General features: G+C 53.1%; 9 protein-coding genes across 9 annotated transcripts in view; 3 read left to right on the top strand and 6 right to left on the bottom strand.

The window, feature by feature from the left end:
• The window catches only part of BU25DRAFT_105459 (uncharacterized protein), a 4,229-nt gene extending 1,726 nt beyond the window's left edge, over positions 1-2,503 (bottom strand). The window contains exons 1-5 of the mRNA XM_033700285.1: positions 2,477-2,503; positions 2,001-2,402; positions 1,716-1,944; positions 1,447-1,609; positions 1-1,393 (exon numbers count right to left, since the gene is read on the bottom strand). Of these exons, the coding sequence (XP_033560085.1) occupies positions 1-1,393; positions 1,447-1,609; positions 1,716-1,944; positions 2,001-2,216 (2,001 nt within the window). The 5' untranslated portion in view covers positions 2,217-2,402; positions 2,477-2,503. The remainder of the gene's footprint in view (positions 1,394-1,446; positions 1,610-1,715; positions 1,945-2,000; positions 2,403-2,476) is intronic.
• BU25DRAFT_412148 (uncharacterized protein) lies at positions 2,217-3,352 on the bottom strand. Its single transcript, XM_033706732.1, is given in 5 exon segments — positions 2,217-2,291; positions 2,304-2,338; positions 2,452-2,702; positions 2,797-3,203; positions 3,265-3,352. 3 exon segments carry the CDS (start codon positions 3,147-3,149, stop codon positions 2,304-2,306), a joined length of 639 nt encoding a protein of 212 aa, XP_033560086.1. The 5' UTR covers positions 3,150-3,203; positions 3,265-3,352; the 3' UTR covers positions 2,217-2,291.
• Positions 3,353-4,333: 981 nt separating this feature from the next.
• Positions 4,334-5,593, bottom strand: BU25DRAFT_472689 (uncharacterized protein; the record flags this gene model as incomplete). Its single annotated transcript, XM_033710857.1, has 3 exons — positions 4,334-4,621; positions 4,668-5,512; positions 5,572-5,593. 3 exons carry the CDS (start codon positions 5,591-5,593, stop codon positions 4,334-4,336), a joined length of 1,155 nt encoding a protein of 384 aa, XP_033560087.1.
• An 867-nt stretch (positions 5,594-6,460) lies between these two features.
• BU25DRAFT_395941 (uncharacterized protein) lies at positions 6,461-8,535 on the top strand. The gene is made up of 2 exons (XM_033704807.1): positions 6,461-7,602; positions 7,649-8,535. The coding sequence occupies exons 1-2, from the start codon at positions 6,896-6,898 to the stop codon at positions 8,223-8,225; spliced, it is 1,284 nt and encodes a 427-aa protein (XP_033560088.1). The 5' UTR covers positions 6,461-6,895; the 3' UTR covers positions 8,226-8,535.
• Positions 8,457-9,973, bottom strand: BU25DRAFT_412151 (glycosyltransferase family 50 protein). Its single transcript, XM_033706733.1, has 2 exons — positions 8,887-9,973; positions 8,457-8,833 (listed from the first exon to the last, which is right to left on the bottom strand). The coding sequence occupies exons 1-2, from the start codon at positions 9,886-9,888 to the stop codon at positions 8,546-8,548; spliced, it is 1,290 nt and encodes a 429-aa protein (XP_033560089.1). The 5' UTR covers positions 9,889-9,973; the 3' UTR covers positions 8,457-8,545.
• Positions 9,954-11,371, top strand: BU25DRAFT_441027 (translin associated factor X; the record flags this gene model as incomplete). Its single annotated transcript, XM_033709212.1, has 3 exons — positions 9,954-9,975; positions 10,187-10,319; positions 10,442-11,371. The coding sequence occupies 3 exons, from the start codon at positions 9,954-9,956 to the stop codon at positions 11,178-11,180; spliced, it is 894 nt and encodes a 297-aa protein (XP_033560090.1). The 3' UTR covers positions 11,181-11,371.
• On the bottom strand, positions 11,330-12,582 carry BU25DRAFT_371025 (ER-derived vesicles protein-like protein ERV14). The gene is made up of 4 exons (XM_033703968.1): positions 12,182-12,582; positions 11,933-12,088; positions 11,818-11,884; positions 11,330-11,755 (listed from the first exon to the last, which is right to left on the bottom strand). Exons 1-4 carry the CDS (start codon positions 12,280-12,282, stop codon positions 11,663-11,665), a joined length of 417 nt encoding a protein of 138 aa, XP_033560091.1. The 5' UTR covers positions 12,283-12,582; the 3' UTR covers positions 11,330-11,662.
• A 282-nt stretch (positions 12,583-12,864) lies between these two features.
• Positions 12,865-14,651, bottom strand: BU25DRAFT_492451 (methionine aminopeptidase). The gene is made up of 4 exons (XM_033711640.1): positions 14,385-14,651; positions 13,929-14,330; positions 13,333-13,879; positions 12,865-13,283 (listed from the first exon to the last, which is right to left on the bottom strand). Exons 1-4 carry the CDS (start codon positions 14,517-14,519, stop codon positions 13,162-13,164), a joined length of 1,206 nt encoding a protein of 401 aa, XP_033560092.1. The 5' UTR covers positions 14,520-14,651; the 3' UTR covers positions 12,865-13,161.
• Positions 14,652-14,802: 151 nt separating this feature from the next.
• On the top strand, positions 14,803-16,591 carry BU25DRAFT_395955 (kynurenine 3-monooxygenase). Its single transcript, XM_033704808.1, has 3 exons — positions 14,803-15,099; positions 15,154-15,365; positions 15,414-16,591. The coding sequence occupies exons 1-3, from the start codon at positions 15,000-15,002 to the stop codon at positions 16,545-16,547; spliced, it is 1,446 nt and encodes a 481-aa protein (XP_033560093.1). The 5' UTR covers positions 14,803-14,999; the 3' UTR covers positions 16,548-16,591.
• Position 16,592: the final 1 nt, after the last annotated feature.

The following is a 16,592-nucleotide window of genomic DNA, read 5'->3' on the forward strand; positions in this document are numbered from 1 at the left end:
GAGCCCAAGCGCCTTCTCTCTTCCTTCCAGCGCTTGTCGATGCATCGCTTCTGCCTCCTCGTACTTGCCCTGTCTCGACAGCACCGACCCAAGCTGGCTGATGCTGGTGAGCGTGCTGGAGTGCTCGGGGCCAAGCACCTTCTCCCTCGCCGCTACGGCACTTCGCGCAATCCGCTCTGCCTCTGCGTACTGACCCATTAGCATCAGGTACCACGCTGTGTTGGTCGCAATCGTCGCTCGGTCCAGCCTCGCCTTGTTATTGTTTTCCGTATTGTAACCAAGCACCTTCTTCGAGTGTGGAAGCAGAGTCCGACATGCCGTCCACGTCTCGTGCTGCCCGCCGGGAAACGCCGCAGCCATGATTCGTAGCGCTGCTCTCTGCCACGCGTCGACTTGACCGTGCAACTTCACCCATTCTCGCGTCGCTAGCTGCACCAAGCTGTGCATCTCAAACAGTTGCTCCTGGAGTCGCGTTTCTGACTGCTCTCTAGCTTGCGCCCTGATTAGAGAGAACCGTAACAACGGCCCTACAGCTTCTGTGAACTGCAGCTTGCTTCTGCCCTCATATAGTACGTGTTCGGGGATACCCTGTCTGTCGAACATGGTCATCAGCGAGAGCAGATCCGCCGCCTCAGGCCTCGTCTTTCGGATCTGCTCGAACGATAGTTGCCAGGTGGTGATGACCGCGCTTGATACACTAGCGTCTCGCCTTATGTCTCTTGCCTTTTTGTCGTTTAGGAGGTGCGCTTGGTTCTCCTCGCTCTCGCGGAACAGCTTAAGATACGCAGCGATATCCATCATCGGATTGTCCACTGTGATGTATGCGGCCGCATGCGTGACAGCAAGCGGGATGCCTTCTAGCGTCTTCACAAGCGCTCGCGCGTCGCCCTCAGAAGACTTGACCCCCTGCATCTTCGACCTTAGCAGCGCCAGTGCCTCGCGTTCGCCCATCGGCTCCACTTCAATCACGTTGTGTCTCGCTCCCACAAGGTTGACGGCAGCGATCAGATCTCGTGAGGTGACCAGTATCCAGCCGTTCGCCGCTTGCGGAAGGAAGCTTGCCAACGGTGCCGCCGCTTCCTGAGCGGGTTCAAGCCCTTGCGCAGCGCTACCTGAATTGTCAGTAGCGCTGGTAGACGCAAACACTCGGTCGTCGTCGGCGTTGTCGACGATCATCAGCCACCGCCCGTTCCTCTCGTCGCAGAGCCAGTTGTGCACCAAGCAGAGGATGTCCGTCTTTGGATCGTCGCGACCTGGGAGCTCGACCTGGTTTGCAATCTGTCGGTAGGCTTGCTCGAACCTGGCCGCGTTACTCGCGTGCACCCAGAACACCCACATGTGCGGCGCAGCCTCTCTGGCTCTGTACGCGTACTCGATAGCAATCTGTGATTTCCTAGGAACAGCATAAGCACAGGTCCGTTACCGCTTGTGGTCGGCAAAACGTACCCTACGCCTCCCAGGCCAACAAGCGCTACCCGGCCGTGACCTCGCAAAGCCGAGCCTCTGAGAATTTCCTCGATCTTTGCGAGGACGTCCTTTCGGCCCACAAATGCATCGTCTCTTGAAAACGGTACCATATTGCACGGTTTAGGCCTGTTCTGCGATCGCGCTTGAAGCCGGCGTCGTTAGCTATGTAGATACAAGCACAACAGTAGCTAAACAGACACAGCTCCTTGCTTGGCAGAGGATATATTGAAAGTACCACAGCTACGTACCAAAGCGATCTGCCACCACACCCGGAGCATCTTGCGCAAACTGCCTAAGCTTATCCCGCGCGCTGCTGTATCCTTGAGCGTTCTTGGTGTCGAACTTGACCATCATCGAGTGGTCGGCGTCCAGAGGGATCTTGTCTTCCATATTGCCTGGAAGCTCGAGAAGCGCCGAGTCGCTGTCTACCGCCGTGACAAAGTCGCCAGTCCGCGTGCGTCGCTCACCTTCGCCGCCCTGTCATCAACACGTCAGTGACCCTCTTGCGCCTTGCTTGCCTCACAACACCATACAAATTGTAGCTGCTGCGTCTGCCTTCTCTCGTAGAAGCTGACGATCTTGCGGTCTCGGACGAGGTTCTTGAAGTCATCTAGCTGCGATGCTAGCAGGTCGGACTTTTCCTTGATCTGCTCCAGCAGTGCACTCCTCGGGCGACGATCCTCCCCAGCCAACATTTTCTGCATATTATCTACGACGAGCCCTTTGTGTGGGATCCCAAACAGAAGCATGCCGTAGGTAGCCCTGTAAAGGGACGCTATTGTCGGGTGGTCGTCTTCTATCGTCTGGACCGCCTTGACAAGGCACTGCGCATCTGCTTAGCCGTGTGCACGCAGCTTCCTGAGCGTGCGACCTACATGGGCGAGTATAATACCGCCAAAGCTGTGTGCGATGAAGAAGAGCGGCCGCTGTCGCAGCTAGCGCGTTGTATCTGTCAGCCTTGCGCTTGCGCACCCGCACACCCACAACAACAGCCCGCAACTCTACTCACCTCTTCTGTGCTCCGGATCTTCTTGAGCTCCTCCAGCAGGCCCCGTCCGTAGTCCATGATCGTGTCCACCCCGTGGCTCGACAGCTTCGAGTTGTAGCCGTAGATCATCGTGCGGCAGCACGGCAGGTCTTTGGACAGGAAGTCGCGCAGCCACATACGCCCGAGGCTACCTTTGCCGCGCCACGAGCCGTACGCGTGGCCGTCGAGACCAGTGATGGCGATGATACTGTGCTCGAGCGGGTCAGTCGTTAGGGCAGCAATCGGGCAACGACGTGTAGCAACGCCACTCATGACTGCTCCGCAAAGAAAACACCACGTACTCGGCAACTACCAGCGAGCCTGGCTGCGGCGTGTACAGCTGGGTGAATCCGAAGAAGTGCTGGTCGAAGTTGATGTCCGTGTCGCCCATCTCCATCTGCGACTCCTCCAGCGGATCGGCTATCAGCTCTGACAGGAACGCAGGCACCCCGCCACGGCACTCCACCAGCGCCACCTTTTCCTCATCGTTGTAGCAGGAGGGCACGACAGCCACTCTGACATCTACCCTTGATTGCTCGTCGTTGGTGAGGCTGTCGTCAATAGCTGCCTTGAGCGATGCCATCAGCTCCTCGTCAGGCTGCGAGGCTGCGAGGCCCGTGACGCGGAGAACGGGACCCTTCTTCGTGGCGGGCATGTTGGTTCAGAGGAGGGGGCATAGTTGAGCGCAGTGTCTGGCAGCATCTGCAGCCTGAGCAGGCCGGTGGAGGGTTGGTGGGCGGAGTGTTGGTGGGGGGAGGGTTATTACCATCGTGAGCAGGTGGTGAGCGGCCATCGCTGGGCTGCGCTGCGTGGGCTGTGCCGCTGACGCAGGCAAGATGGTGCAGGCAAGGCGCGTGCAGGCAAGGTGCGTGTAGGACGTGTATGGCAAGGCTGGCTGAGCGCGTGCCAATCAACGTTATCGATAGAGGGCGACCCTGTGTGGTGTGGGGTGTCGTAGCGCGTCTTGACTTAGCTGACCAGCGCAGCCTGTCGGCGAGCGTGGGGCCCTCCGTTCCATTAGCAACCGCGCAACCGCGCAACCATAGCGCCCGTAGCGGCGGCCCCGTTCCTCGAAGCGAAACGCGGCCGGCGAATGGACAGGGGGTAGTCGCTGAAGAGCCAATTGACGACGCTGACAAAATAATCAACCGAACGGCCATCAGCACAGCGCTCCTGTCGGAGACTACTTGACTTGATGGGCGACAGCTAGAGAGCCGTTCTCTGTCAAGTACGGCTTGACAAGCTTGCAAGGGAGCCACTCCGGAGGTCCGAACCGTGAACCTGTCTCGCGACACAGTGTGTCTCTTCATCCAGGACGCACCTTAGTCAGTCAATGTCTCACAGCAGTTGTGAGAAGCCAACAGTCGTTTGATACAGATATGTACAATGCTCGGAAATCAGGAACAATGAGGGACAACAAGTGTTGTGAAGTGTAGTATTTGTTTGCATGAATCGTAAGCTGCGCTTTCGTGCTCCCAATGTGGCTCAGAAGTCAAGGTCGGTCCAAGAAGTTCTGCAAACCCGTGCGCTCCATAGAACTGTACTGTGCGGGTGCCGTAGTTAGGCCAGCGCACACCCACAAGCTCACGCTGGGATAGCGCCTATCGCAAAAAAAAACCCCCCCAGGCAAAAGTGAAGAAAAAACAACTTGTGTATATCCCTACCACGAGCACGCGTATACGACTCGCAATTGGAATAGGGCAGTTCAGAGGAGGGAAGAGCTGAGACAGACTTGTTAGCCTTACCCTTACCACATGTGTTCTTGCAGACAACCTACCCAGTTCAGAAGCGAGTTCCACTTAAGCTATTGCTCTGCTTGAACTGAAGATGTTCTTGCGTCTAGAAGTTGGCCAGAGAAGCCTTCAGGTCCATTTCACCAGTCTCACGGGTCCTCTGCTTGACCTCCCAGCTGAGCTTGTGCATATATGTTGTTTTGGCAAGGTGGCTGTCAAACTCACTGTCGCTCATGCCCTGAAGTTGCTGTCTTGTTGTGCGTGTCTGCATGTCCATCTCGTCCTCCATGATACTGATGAGCTTTGTGTTCAGATAGCGACGGTGATCCTGGAAGGATGAGACGGGCTTCTTAGGGATGAAGCTTTCTAGTAATGTTTTCTGCACGTTGAGTCCCTACGCTGCGTCAGTTCACGTAGAGCTTCACAGCTATAATGCTTACCTCGACCATCTTGATAGGTTCAGCGTCACCCTCAGCTGGATAATGTACCGGACCAATGTCGTCTTGGCGGGTGAATGTCTCTTGGCCTGTGACATTCGTAGACTTTGAAACTGCAGTAGCTTTCGTAGACTCTGTCTTGGCTGCCAGTCTCTGCTTGCGAAGGTGAGGGGGTGTAGATGCCGGTGGCAGTGTAGCAGGTTGGTTAAGCGCCGGAAGAGGTTGACTTAGAGGAGCAAGCTTGGGCGGCGGCTCGCCGAGAAGGTGCGCCAGTGAGCGAGCCCAGGCTGGAGCCGGAGTCTTTGTCGGGGACTCAGACTGCTGTGAGGTGATGCTAGCGGCAGGCGTATGAGGGCGTTGGAAGAGAGGCTGAACTGGAAGTGTCTCCGTAGACCCTTCGGAGCCATTAGTGAACCAACGCGCTGTAGTGGTGACTTGATCAAACAATGGCGCCATAGTTGGAGCAGCAACGGCTTCCTTGGCTGGTTTAAGAGTCTCAGGCGTGGTGAAGATGGGATGCTGAACCGCAGGAGGAGCAAATACACGAGACAAACCAGTTGCACGCGGTGCCGGTGCAGGCCAACTACCGACACCAGTAGGAGTGTTAATCCTTGATATGAAAGCAGCGGGTGAGCTGAAGCAAGTGCTTGTGTTGAGGTCATCAGTAGCGAACCCGTGACGCTTGTTACGCTTCAAGGCCATCTTTTGCCTCTCAGTGAGAGGATCCTTGTTGAAACGAGGATCAGGGAGGCCGCCCGCAATAGGAACTGAGTCCGGATCGGGTTGCCAGCTCTCAGACTCTGGTGTTGGCTTTGGAAAAGCGTCCCAGGACAGCTCTATCGCTTTCGCTACTCGATATAATCAGCTTGCATTCGCGCATTGCGTCCGGAGAAAGTGGGATACGTACCTGCACCTCTTACATACGGCATGTTGCTGGAATTCGCGAGCCTGTGTGTTTGTGATGTTGTGAGGATATGGGGTAGGGGAACGAAGCGATTGTTGATACTCTGAGAAGTCCAGGTGAAGGCACCTTCTTCTGGGGCGTTGCTGGGTGACCGTCGCTGGCAAGAGCGGCCCAAAAACGACGCGTGCCGAGTACACTACAAAGAACACTACGTACGCAGCAGAAGAGACGCAGGAGCGATGAAGGTGAGAGCACACTGAACGGAATGAAAATAGTGCAAATGATGCTCTGACATCGTCTCACACTTGTGACTAGCTTATTTCTTGCATTGCAACAACGGCTAACTCTTATACTAGAACGATGCATGCGATGTCTAGCTTTAGATGATACGAGTACACAGTTGGGTAGGGAGAGCCGACATGTGTACGAGAGGAATTGTGAGCTAGCATTAATTGACGGTTGACGCCACTTTGTGGGGTTCGATCGATCGTGAATACAGCTGATTCAGGCAACGTATTCCGCGATACACATCCTGGGCATGAACAATGTCCACTCTATACGACGACACAATTCGAGAATCATTGCGAGGAAGATAAAGTGACGATGCCTGTTGGAGGTCCTGGTCAGCCCCTTTGGCGCGCACTAGCTCGCCAGTAGCGTTCCGCGACACCAAGCCTGGAGTCTTTCACATTGCAAAGTCACCAACTTGACAATCAATGATTCCTGGTCGTAGTGCGCAATGTGTGTCTTGCCTGCCTACCCTGATTCACCATATTAATCAATGTTCATCGCTGACTGACTGACCAGAGGCGGACGGTCAATGCGCTAGGCGGCTCTAGTTGATTACCCTCACGTGGCAGCGTGTCATTCTGATTGTCGATCTTCCAAACCACCTCACTCCATTCGGCATCTCGCTTACAATCTCGCGTTGTATCACCTCGCCAAAGACTACAACAGCTCAATCGCAATCCGGTTCATGCATTATCTGCAGGCAGCAAGCATTGTCGACGTGCATTGAGGCTGAGGGCTTCAGCCAGTCTGCAGGACATTGGGGTGATCTCCAGCGTCTCAGCCACTTCGACCAGACTTGAAAGAGTCGTAACCGTTCTTTCACTTCACTTTCCTGTCAAAGACATTTCGAGGAGTCTTTCCCTTGTTCGTCTCATTGTCCAATTGGGCAAGCGCAGTCTCCGCCTTTACTTGCTGCATTCTTACAACCCTGCATCTTCCGCCGAATGCCGCAACTGTTTATTCCGGACGCCTGCTCTGAATCTTCACACTTCCACTTCCAACAGTTATCGAAAGAGCTTGGGATTACTCAGGAGTCATGACGAAGAAACTCACATATTCTAGAAAGGACAAGGCGCGGCCACGCAATAATGAAGATCCGACACCAGATGACGAAGACGGCAGTCGTAAGCGACGGAGAACCGATAGCCCCAGCGAAACCAGCAGTTTTGTATCCGTGCCTACAATATCGTCAACGGCCTCAAGTATCCGTGCAAAAGGCTCTGCTATATACAAGAAGACATCGCAGCTTTTCGGTGGGCCCGTCTCTATCCCGCAGGATGACGCAGATGTCGAAGTTACGCCAAAGTCGCGGAAGTCTCTGTCAGGCTTGTTCGACAAAGCATTGCAAGGTCGCACCACGCAAACCCAAAAGTTCAAGCAACCAAACATCCATGGTAGTCGCGAGGAGTTTGTGCGAACGGTTGAAGTCAGGAAGAAGGAGCCTCACAGCACACAACCGAGTGGCAGCTATCTTCCAACACCACCATCAGAAGGGCAAAGGCTTCGTAGCAATGGCACAGGCAGCAGTAACTCGAGCGGACTTGGCGCAAGGCCTAAGCCAGCAATGGTATCTGCCACCTACGACGGCTCATCAGAGGCAACAGATCTGTGCCGAAAGCGCAGCAAAAGCAAGCCACAAAAGCAGCCTTACGTGCCTAATACCTACGCAGCCGAGAGGACATTACATCCAGGTGCAGATCTGTTTGGCGACCAATTACCGAAGCGATCACGAGAAGTTCAACTGTAAGTTCGTTCCCTTGTATTGTGTGTATCAGCTAACCCATTTCAGATGGTCCATGAATCAGTCCAAGTCACCCTTCTTACAACTTCCAGAAGATGTGCGTGCACGAATATATGGATGCGTCCTAGGGGGCAAAACCATCACTATCGGCTACGAGACCTACCGCACTGTAGACGGCGCTCCTGAACCTGACAGGGTCGTACCAACCTTCAGGTACTGCTGCGCCGTCTACAGCCAGCCTAACGTCAACCCCTTCAAGAAGCAACTGCCCTACATCAATGTTACGTACGGCTATACTCCGCTCAACAACATCTGCCGGCAACTCTACTACGAAACGGCAACGTTACCGTTCACACTCAACACTCTCGCATTCTCAACGCACAATACCATGTTCAACTTTCTCTTTCTGGAGCAACGCCTCTCACGCGAACAGCGCGACGCAATCACATCGATCACGCTACAAGACGCACTGCCAATGCCGAATCTGCTCATCTATATGCGTAATTTGCAGAAGGTTGTGCTTGTCGATGATCTGCCAGGGAACTCGAAGGGCACATACAAGGTCACTCGCGTCAAGGGCAAGGCGCCGAAGCTGCTGAATACAAGGCACGTCTGGGGAGGTTAGTGTTCGAAGACTTTATTATCTTTGCATGCATCTAGATTGGCGTTCTGGGACGTTGCCTCGGCATTAAGATTACCAAACATCACGAAATTATGGTGGATATAGCGCTGTTTGCATGAATGGGAGGGAGCGCATTTCTTTCCTGGTTCTTTGAAGATCGTTATATCAGCAGCAACGCTACGGTAACTCCTGGAGGTATTGAAGCGGCCCAGGTGGACATCATATGTTCGAGATCGCATTGGCGATTGCAGCGTTACTATATTCACTCCTAGAGGCAAGCAAGTTGCCGAGACACCTCACGGCATTCATCTATATATGCGCAATCACAGCTTCTTCTTCTTCGCTGTTACTGCTCTTTCTCCTCTCAACCTTGTGTCGTGAATGATGACGCCCAGGATTCCAACGTTCACTACGAAGAAAGCAATGCTTGACAGCCACAGACCCGGCACAAACGTCGAGTGCCCATTGAACTCCAGCTGGAACCCTTGCTGCAGCCACGTCGCTTGACCTACTATCCAGGCTGCAAGCGCTGCAAGACCGGCTGTACGGGACCGAAGAAGGATCGAGCCGGGCAGATAGTATGGCAAGAACATCATATACCACAGGAAATACTATTCAATGATCAGTAAAACTCAAACTACATGCAATTGGACACTTCGCTCACCTGACTTGTGCAGACCTTGTTGAACGTCACAAAAGCAAACGTTTGCGCTAACATCGTTGATGGGAGGTCTTTCTTAGCTAGTGCCAGAGGAATCATGACAGCGCTGAGAAGGAGCTGAGGCACGAACGCGAGACGCTCGAGTTCGAAAGTTGATTGACTGCCTCCTGGCGATGAATTCAGGTAGAGCAGAGTGTTGTACGGCGAGAAGTTATGGCGATGATCGATCCGGGAAAGATGGTAGAAATAGCTGTGCTCGAGAAATGGCCAGCCGTATATCTGGTACATGCCAGCGTTCAGGATCGCGAATGTGACGATGCTAGCTACAGCGAGCTTGATGCGCTGTAGGTTGATGAACGCTAGTAGCTGATCAAGTGTCGATCCTTGCACCCTGCTCTTGACGTCGCTCTCCGCTCTCCCAGTCTTCATCTCATCAAGCCACCAAACAATCGACGCAGCGTAGATGAACGGATAGATTTTGAAATGCACCGCGAAGCCCAGCAGCAACCCTGCCAGCACCATCTTTTTCGCCAACACCGCCCAAAGAAGTGCCGTCACAAACACACCCAGCAGCCCCTCCGAGCTTCCTCTCGTACTGATCGTTGCGACCATAGGATTCAATAGCCAGATGCTCGCAAACTTCAAGGCCCTCTCTTTCTCCAAGCTCTTGTACTCTCTCAAGATCCGGTACATCATCCAGCCTGCAACAACATCTCCAACAGCGAAGAGTATTTTGCCAGAAGAGAACCAGAAGGTACCGAGCCATGTCGTAGGATATATCATCCAGGCAAGCAGGGGCGTGTACCTGTATGTGTCGCGGGCATAGGGGGATTGCCCGTAGGAGATGAACCGGGCTGCATCAGTGAAGACGAAGTAGTCGATATCTGTATACTTCATGGGCGAATTCGCATCTTGCCGTAGTCCATAAAGCAGGAATATTGCGCGAAGGAGTGTAGCTGTGGTGAACACCAATGGCGGGCTGCGGAAGAAGCTTGACAGCGCCATAAGGGGTGAATTGGTGCTGCCACCCATGCGCGAGAATGACTGAATTGCAACTGAAAGAAAACGCTATGCCTGATGAAACGACGGAATGTGGAAATTATTGGAGATGTCAAGTCTCAACTGCTACACTAGCAATCGCAGCCAAGTCACCCAGTCCCAATCTAGTTAGTTCCCACGTGCCAACGCGCCTGCACCGTTTGCCCTTCGTCATTGCTAAAACCTTCAACCGCGTTGACAACGTTTTCTTCTAAACCAATGAGCCAGAATAAACGCAAGAGAGACGACAATATGGCGGACGCAGGCAAGCCCGAGCAGCCGACCGGCCCATTCATTGCCATGTTCGAAGGCTTCCGAAAAGAGTTGGATGAACATCACGACCGCCGCGAGAGAATCATCAAAGCATCTCGAGACATTACCGCGTCGAGCAAGAAGATGTAACCAGCTATAATATCTCCACTCGATTTACATTGAACTGACATGCCGCAGTATCTTCACATTACAAAGGCTTGCCTCACCAAAAGCACTACGTCCGTCACCTGCTAACAAGAGCAATCAGAGTTCGGAACGTAGGCCAGCCAGTTCCACCGTTCGTCAACAAATCAAACGCACAGTACTGGGAAACAATACAAAAGCAATACTCCGGTATAGCCTCAGACCTGCAGTCTCTCAACGCCCACCGCTATGCGCACAACATTACAGGCGGCAACCAGGAATTCATCGAAGCGCTGTCTTTCCACCACTACCTGGAAACACAGTCATTGATTTCGTATGACGAGGCGAAGGCCAGAATCGCAATGATGAGCAAGGACGAGGCAAAGGATGGAGACCTGCAGCAGGAGGGTAGTGTGGTACCGCTGAGTCCCGAAGACTACATCCTAGGAATCTGCGATATGACGGGCGAGTTGATGCGCTTCAGCGTTACCTCCATGGCCACCAATGGCAGGCTCCCCGCTGGCCGAGCCAAGGCTACACCGACTTCTAAGTCACCAGCTGCGACAGAGGATGCAGATAGGATGGACATCGACTCCCAAGCACTGACGTCAGGCGATAGCCAAAAGCCAAGGACTGTACTAGATGATCTGCGCTCGATCAGACTGCAGCTCGAGATGTTTGAGGCGCCGTATGGGCCGAAGTGGGTGAGTGAGTTGGAGACGAAGAAGATGCCGGTGATGCGCGAGTGTGTTGATAAAGTGGAGAAGGCGCTGTATGGACTTACAGTGCGGGGGTCGGAGAGGCCAAAGGGATGGATGCCGGACATGAGCAGCGATCGAAGGGCAGAGGTGGAGAGCTATTAGGCTATGAATATACTGTCGAGACTACTGTGGACGTCTCTGTTCATCTGGTTTATAGGATGCTATGAAGGCCTCCAGGGCGAGTTCTGGCGCAGCAGACCTTCATTTTGGGACGAGCTCGGAGGATGTCACAGTGGAAAGGATGTTCAGAAGCAACTTTTATGATGACGCACGGAGGCATCTATGTCATTCATATACAGAAAGGCTTACAAGTTAACGCTATCATAGCCCATAAGAACATAAAGTCGTTCGATGCAACAATCGTCTGACTACCTCCAGCCCTCTTGTTGGTATCCATCAATTCTAACCTTCCACCCATCTGCTTTCGAGCACCCTTAGATGCGTCGTCCCCTTCTCCGCCCCACAGGCCACTTACGATTGTCAACTTTAACCGAGCTCCTACATACAATCCTGGAGGTATTCAGCCCACTCACGGTAGAGAAATCCATCCTGGAAGCAGTATTGCCGGACCGCGTCGCGCGTGCTTAGTGCGTCTCGTCGCGGATAAGGGCAACGATCATGCTGTACAGGTAGAAGAAAAACATCAGCAGGTGGAAACCGAGCTTGATGAACGATTCCTAGAAAGGTGTTAGCCAGATCGTACCCTGAAGGTATTCAGCATGTTATCGTTGAAGCATACCTTCTTATGAACGTTCAGCTTCCTGAAGATTTCTGTTGCGTCGAGCAAGTGGTTCTTTCCGAAGATCCTGTCTTTTGTCAGCGACTAGTCCTCGTTGTCTTGCCAATACACATACTTCTTTCCGTTCCACGCCAGAAGGGGCAGGTTGAGAATAAGCGCAACCCAGTATCCATTGATAAGGAACAGGAAGGTCAGGAAAGCGTGAACGGCGGCCTCGGGGATGATGTAGGTGTTCAGGCGGTTGCAGAGGTCGATGGGGTTGATGTAGTCACTGGCGCAAAATTAGCATGTGCTTGCAGCTAGGAGCGCTTCACGTATAGATCAAGCTATCCAGAGCGCTCGCCTCTCGAGATGTTGCACTCACCATTCCAGATCGCTGTACATAATGGTGAAGAAGACCTGTAGGAACAGGTTGACGGCGTTTATCAACACCGCCAGAAGGTACAACCATGCTTCACCAGTCATTGTGAGGGCTTCGTGTGCAGCGTAGCGCGAGGAGTGGTAGGGTGAAGTTCGACGGGAGCTGGTAGCGCAGCCTGTGTGTTCCGCAACGTGGCGAGGGCGGGTGAAGTGTGTGGTTGTGGAGCGGTTGCGGTCGTGTGTTTGCAGGCTATCTGGACTGGGCGGAAGCTAGCTCGTGCGCAGCGGGGCGGAAAGCTGGAGGTCTTGATGACGTAGCACGCAACGACTGCAATTAGAGAACTCGGATGTAACGAGGTACAGAGAGGGTCTTGTGGGGATAGTCAAGCTGTCAGCAAGCAGGCAGTGATATGCTCTGGATGACGTTTGCAGAGACAGGTGCTTCTCGCCGTGCCCTGGTTGAGGTCAAGGCGTGCTCGCTTACTGCTGTGCGTCTTTAGCGGCGAAGCCAACCCCAAACAAGGCGCAAGTTCATGTGAAAGTCACGATGCACCTGGGCATGTCGAGGTGACCACATCTGCGGTGTCAACAGTGTGACTACCTCCAGGCTGTCCTTTCAGCCTGACTCTTGCAACGCAACGCTGAGGATACAGTTCTTGGAAGATAGTCTGTCAGGAGAGCTCATGTGTATTGTCCTAAACAGGTCTGCATGATACCGCAAGACCACCTCCAGCCTTCGATGTATCCAGCTCTCTTCTCTTGCTCGAAGCAGAGTCATCAAACTCGTGGGCTAAGGCACTCCTACCCTCCTACCCTCCTGTCACTGGTTGACCCTCACTAACCCCGGCTTGTCCGCCTTGCCGCCCTCCAATCCTTCCAGTAGCTATCCACGAAGCCACGGTGTCCTTACACCGGCATCTGCCAAATGACGCTTGAAATCGCTGGATATAACTTATTCTGTCATGCAGGTGGCTCCTAACATGATCATGCCGCTGCAGTCGCCTCACCGTTCGCTGGAGTCACCCTTGGGACTGGGCCACCAGGCGAGTTGGGGAACCTCGCAGTCAGGACCTCGACACCATCCTCAGTGACAAGCAGAGTGTGTTCTGCTCACTTGTTAGCAGGCATCTTTGACAAATGTGAATACCGCCTTACCGAACTGAGCAGTCAAAGAACCGTCCTGAGTGGTGCTAGTCCAGTCGTCCGGCCATGTCTTGTCCCTGTAAGATCCAATACTAATCATGGGCTCGATAGTGAAGCACATGCCAGGCTTCGCTTGTCCGATAGCCTTGTTCTTTGCGTAGTGGGGAACGTTGGGGGCGCAGTGGAAGAGCTGGTTAATACCGTGGCCACAATATGTCCTAATAACACCGCAGTTCTGGCTCTTGGCGTGCTTCTCGATGACATTGCCGTACTCGCGGAAGAGTGTGCCTGGCTTGACAAGCTCGATGGCCTGGTCCAAGCACTCACGTGCAGTCTCCGTAACGCGTACTGCATCTGGGTTCGCCAACGCCTTGTCGCCAATGTAGTATGTCTCGTTCAGATCGCCGTGGAAGCCGCCGTGGTATAGAGTTACGTCGATGTTAAGGATGTCGCCATCCTTGAGGACTCGCTGGTCGGGGATACCGTGGCAGATGACCTCGTTGACTGATGTGCATACTGACTTCGGGAAGTGGCAGTAGTTGAGCGGTGAAGGGTACGACTGCTCGATGTTAGCTGATGTCGCTGCACCTTGGGAAAGTATCCCTTACGTCGCGCTCCATGCAAGCATTGTGGACAATCTCGTCAATGTAGTCGGTCGTTACACCAGGCTTCGCCGCCGCTGCCGCAATGTCCAGAACCTCACGCGCCAGTCGGCACACCTTGCGCATACCATCTTGCTCCTCCTTTGTAAGAATGGCGATCTTGTTCCTGTTCACAAAGACCTGTTCCGAACGGGGTATGCCGTCCTTCGAGTAATCTGGGAGCTTAATGCCCTTCTTCACTTCGCGCTTCGGTGACAGTGGGTACACGGGTCGCAGAGTGCCGGTGTAAGGGAACGTTGGGAATGGGTTGAAGTGCCCGGTCGCTGGATCCGGTTTAGAAACTACTTTGGGCGTGAAGATGTTGGAGAGAATACCGTTCTGCGACTTGTGCAGTTTCTTATGCTCGGCCTGTGAACATGTCAGATCCTCGGCTTCTAAAACATGTATTGTGTGACTACATACCCAGTTGCGCTTGAAGCAGTCTTGCGAACAGAAGTAGCTTTCCTTGCCCAGCTTCTGGCAGTTCGGGCATTGCAGCGAGCCAGCGTCGTTCTCGCAGTCTGTGCCGGCGCACTTGCGCGGGGCGTCTCCGGCCATTTTGTGCAAGGTTGTTAATTGCAAAGGGTTTATAATGGAGGTGTAGGTATTATGGCGGCAGTCCAAGGTCGGAAGAAATATAAAGCGATCTCAAAGAACGTAGACAACGAATGCGCAAAAAACACTTTTGATTCCGTATACCGACCACGGCATTCGGCCAGGCCAGGGTCCAACCCTGAAGACCGCCAATCGTTCGATGCTGACTAACTAGTCCATGTAAAATGCTCTTACCTGTTGCGGCATGTCTTGTATCATCTTCTTGATGTCGCCGCCAAAATTTCCTGTTCATTTCCTTGACCTTCACTGTATATAATTGCGCCATTGCAGCTCTCATTAGCGTATACACGACTCATCTGCATGTGAAATCTAGATCTCTTACCATTTCCATTACGCCGATTACCCTTATTCGGTACCCGCCCATCCGGAGTCAAGACTCACACGACCACCTCAATTTCTTTCACAACAATATTCACAACAACCATGAAGACTGTTGTTGTTGGCGCTGGCCCAGTCGGCACTCTCGCCGCCCTTTACGCCGCTGTACGAGGACACGATGTAGAAATTTATGAATTGAGACCGGGTGAGTTTCAAAAAATCTACTTCTAGCATGTGCTAATTCGACATTATTGCAAAGATATCCGAGATCCATCGACTGCACCGTTGAACACCAAGTCAATTAACTTGGCTCTCTCTGAGCGTGGCATCAACTCCCTGCGGCAAACCGGCCTGTCAGATCTTGCAGACGCAGTACTCGCGAACACCGTGCCTATGCATGGTCGTATGATCCACGTCAGAAAAGGCGGAGAGTACGTGCGTGAAGCACAGAAATATGATGCACACGGCCGCGTAAGTTTTCCGCTGGAGTTGATCACATCCCTAGCTGAATATGAGCAGGATCTATTGGCTATGGATCGAACGCAGCTGAATAGAGCTCTGATCGACCATCTGGACGCAATGCCCAATGTCAAGTTCTTCTTCAAGCACAAGATGATTGGTGTCGATTTCAAGAAGAAATCAGCGTGGTTTGAAAACCGTACAGACAAGAAGGATCTGTTGACACAAGGCCCTGAATTCAAGCTGACTTTCGATCTACTGATCGGCGCCGATGGGGCCCATTCGGCTGTGCGAAACCACTTGATGAAGGTTGTCCCCATGACTTATCAGCAAGAGTACATCGACAAGCTCTGGTGCCAGTTTGGCGTCCCCACATCTTCTAATGGAGACTTCCGGATACCACCGAACTACCTGCACATCTGGCCAGCAGACGAGTCTATGTTTATTGCGATTCCGAACACAGATAAGACCTTCACGTCAACGCTTTTCATGTCAAAGGAGGGCTTTGAAGAGCTGGAAGCGTCAGGGAAAGTGGTGGAGTACTTCAGCAAGCATTTCCCTGCGGTGGTACCCGACCTGATCACTGAAGACGATCTGAAGAAGCAATTCACCAACAACGAACATCTGCCACTAATCTCCATCAAGTGTACACCATACCATTATGGTTCCGCTGGAGTCATTGTTGGAGACGCTGCACACGCCATGGTACCTTTCTACGGTCAGGGCATGAATGCCGGACTAGAAGATGTCCGTGTGCTCTTTGAGTTCCTCGACAAGCACCCCAGCGACCGCACGAAAGCATTAGACGAATACACGAAACAGCGCACACCAGATGCGCAGACCATTAACGACCTTGCGCTCGGCAATTACTTCGAGATGGCATCAGACGTCAAGAAACCGCTGTACCTGCTACGTAAGTGGGTCGAAGAGACACTGTATGTTCACTTCCCAAGCTTGGGCTGGGCGACCCAGTACTCCCGGGTCACATTCAGCAACATGAGATACTCAGAGGTCTATCAAGCATCACAGAGGCAAACAAGGATACTGAACAGTGTTGTCGGACTTGGACTCGCCACAGTAGTAGGATCCACTCTTTTGTTTGCCGGGAACGGTGGGCTACAGAAGGCAAAGATGGGCATATTACGAGGAATCTGCCTGGCCGCCCAGGGCGCGCAACGAGTGGTTCAAGGCTGATGGAGCACTCGATTGCACACAACTCAACACACTGTACGATATCCC

This window comes from Macroventuria anomochaeta, assembly GCF_010093625.1.
Source record: "Macroventuria anomochaeta strain CBS 525.71 unplaced genomic scaffold BU25scaffold_23, whole genome shotgun sequence".
Lineage (NCBI taxonomy): Eukaryota > Fungi > Ascomycota > Dothideomycetes > Pleosporales > Didymellaceae > Macroventuria > Macroventuria anomochaeta.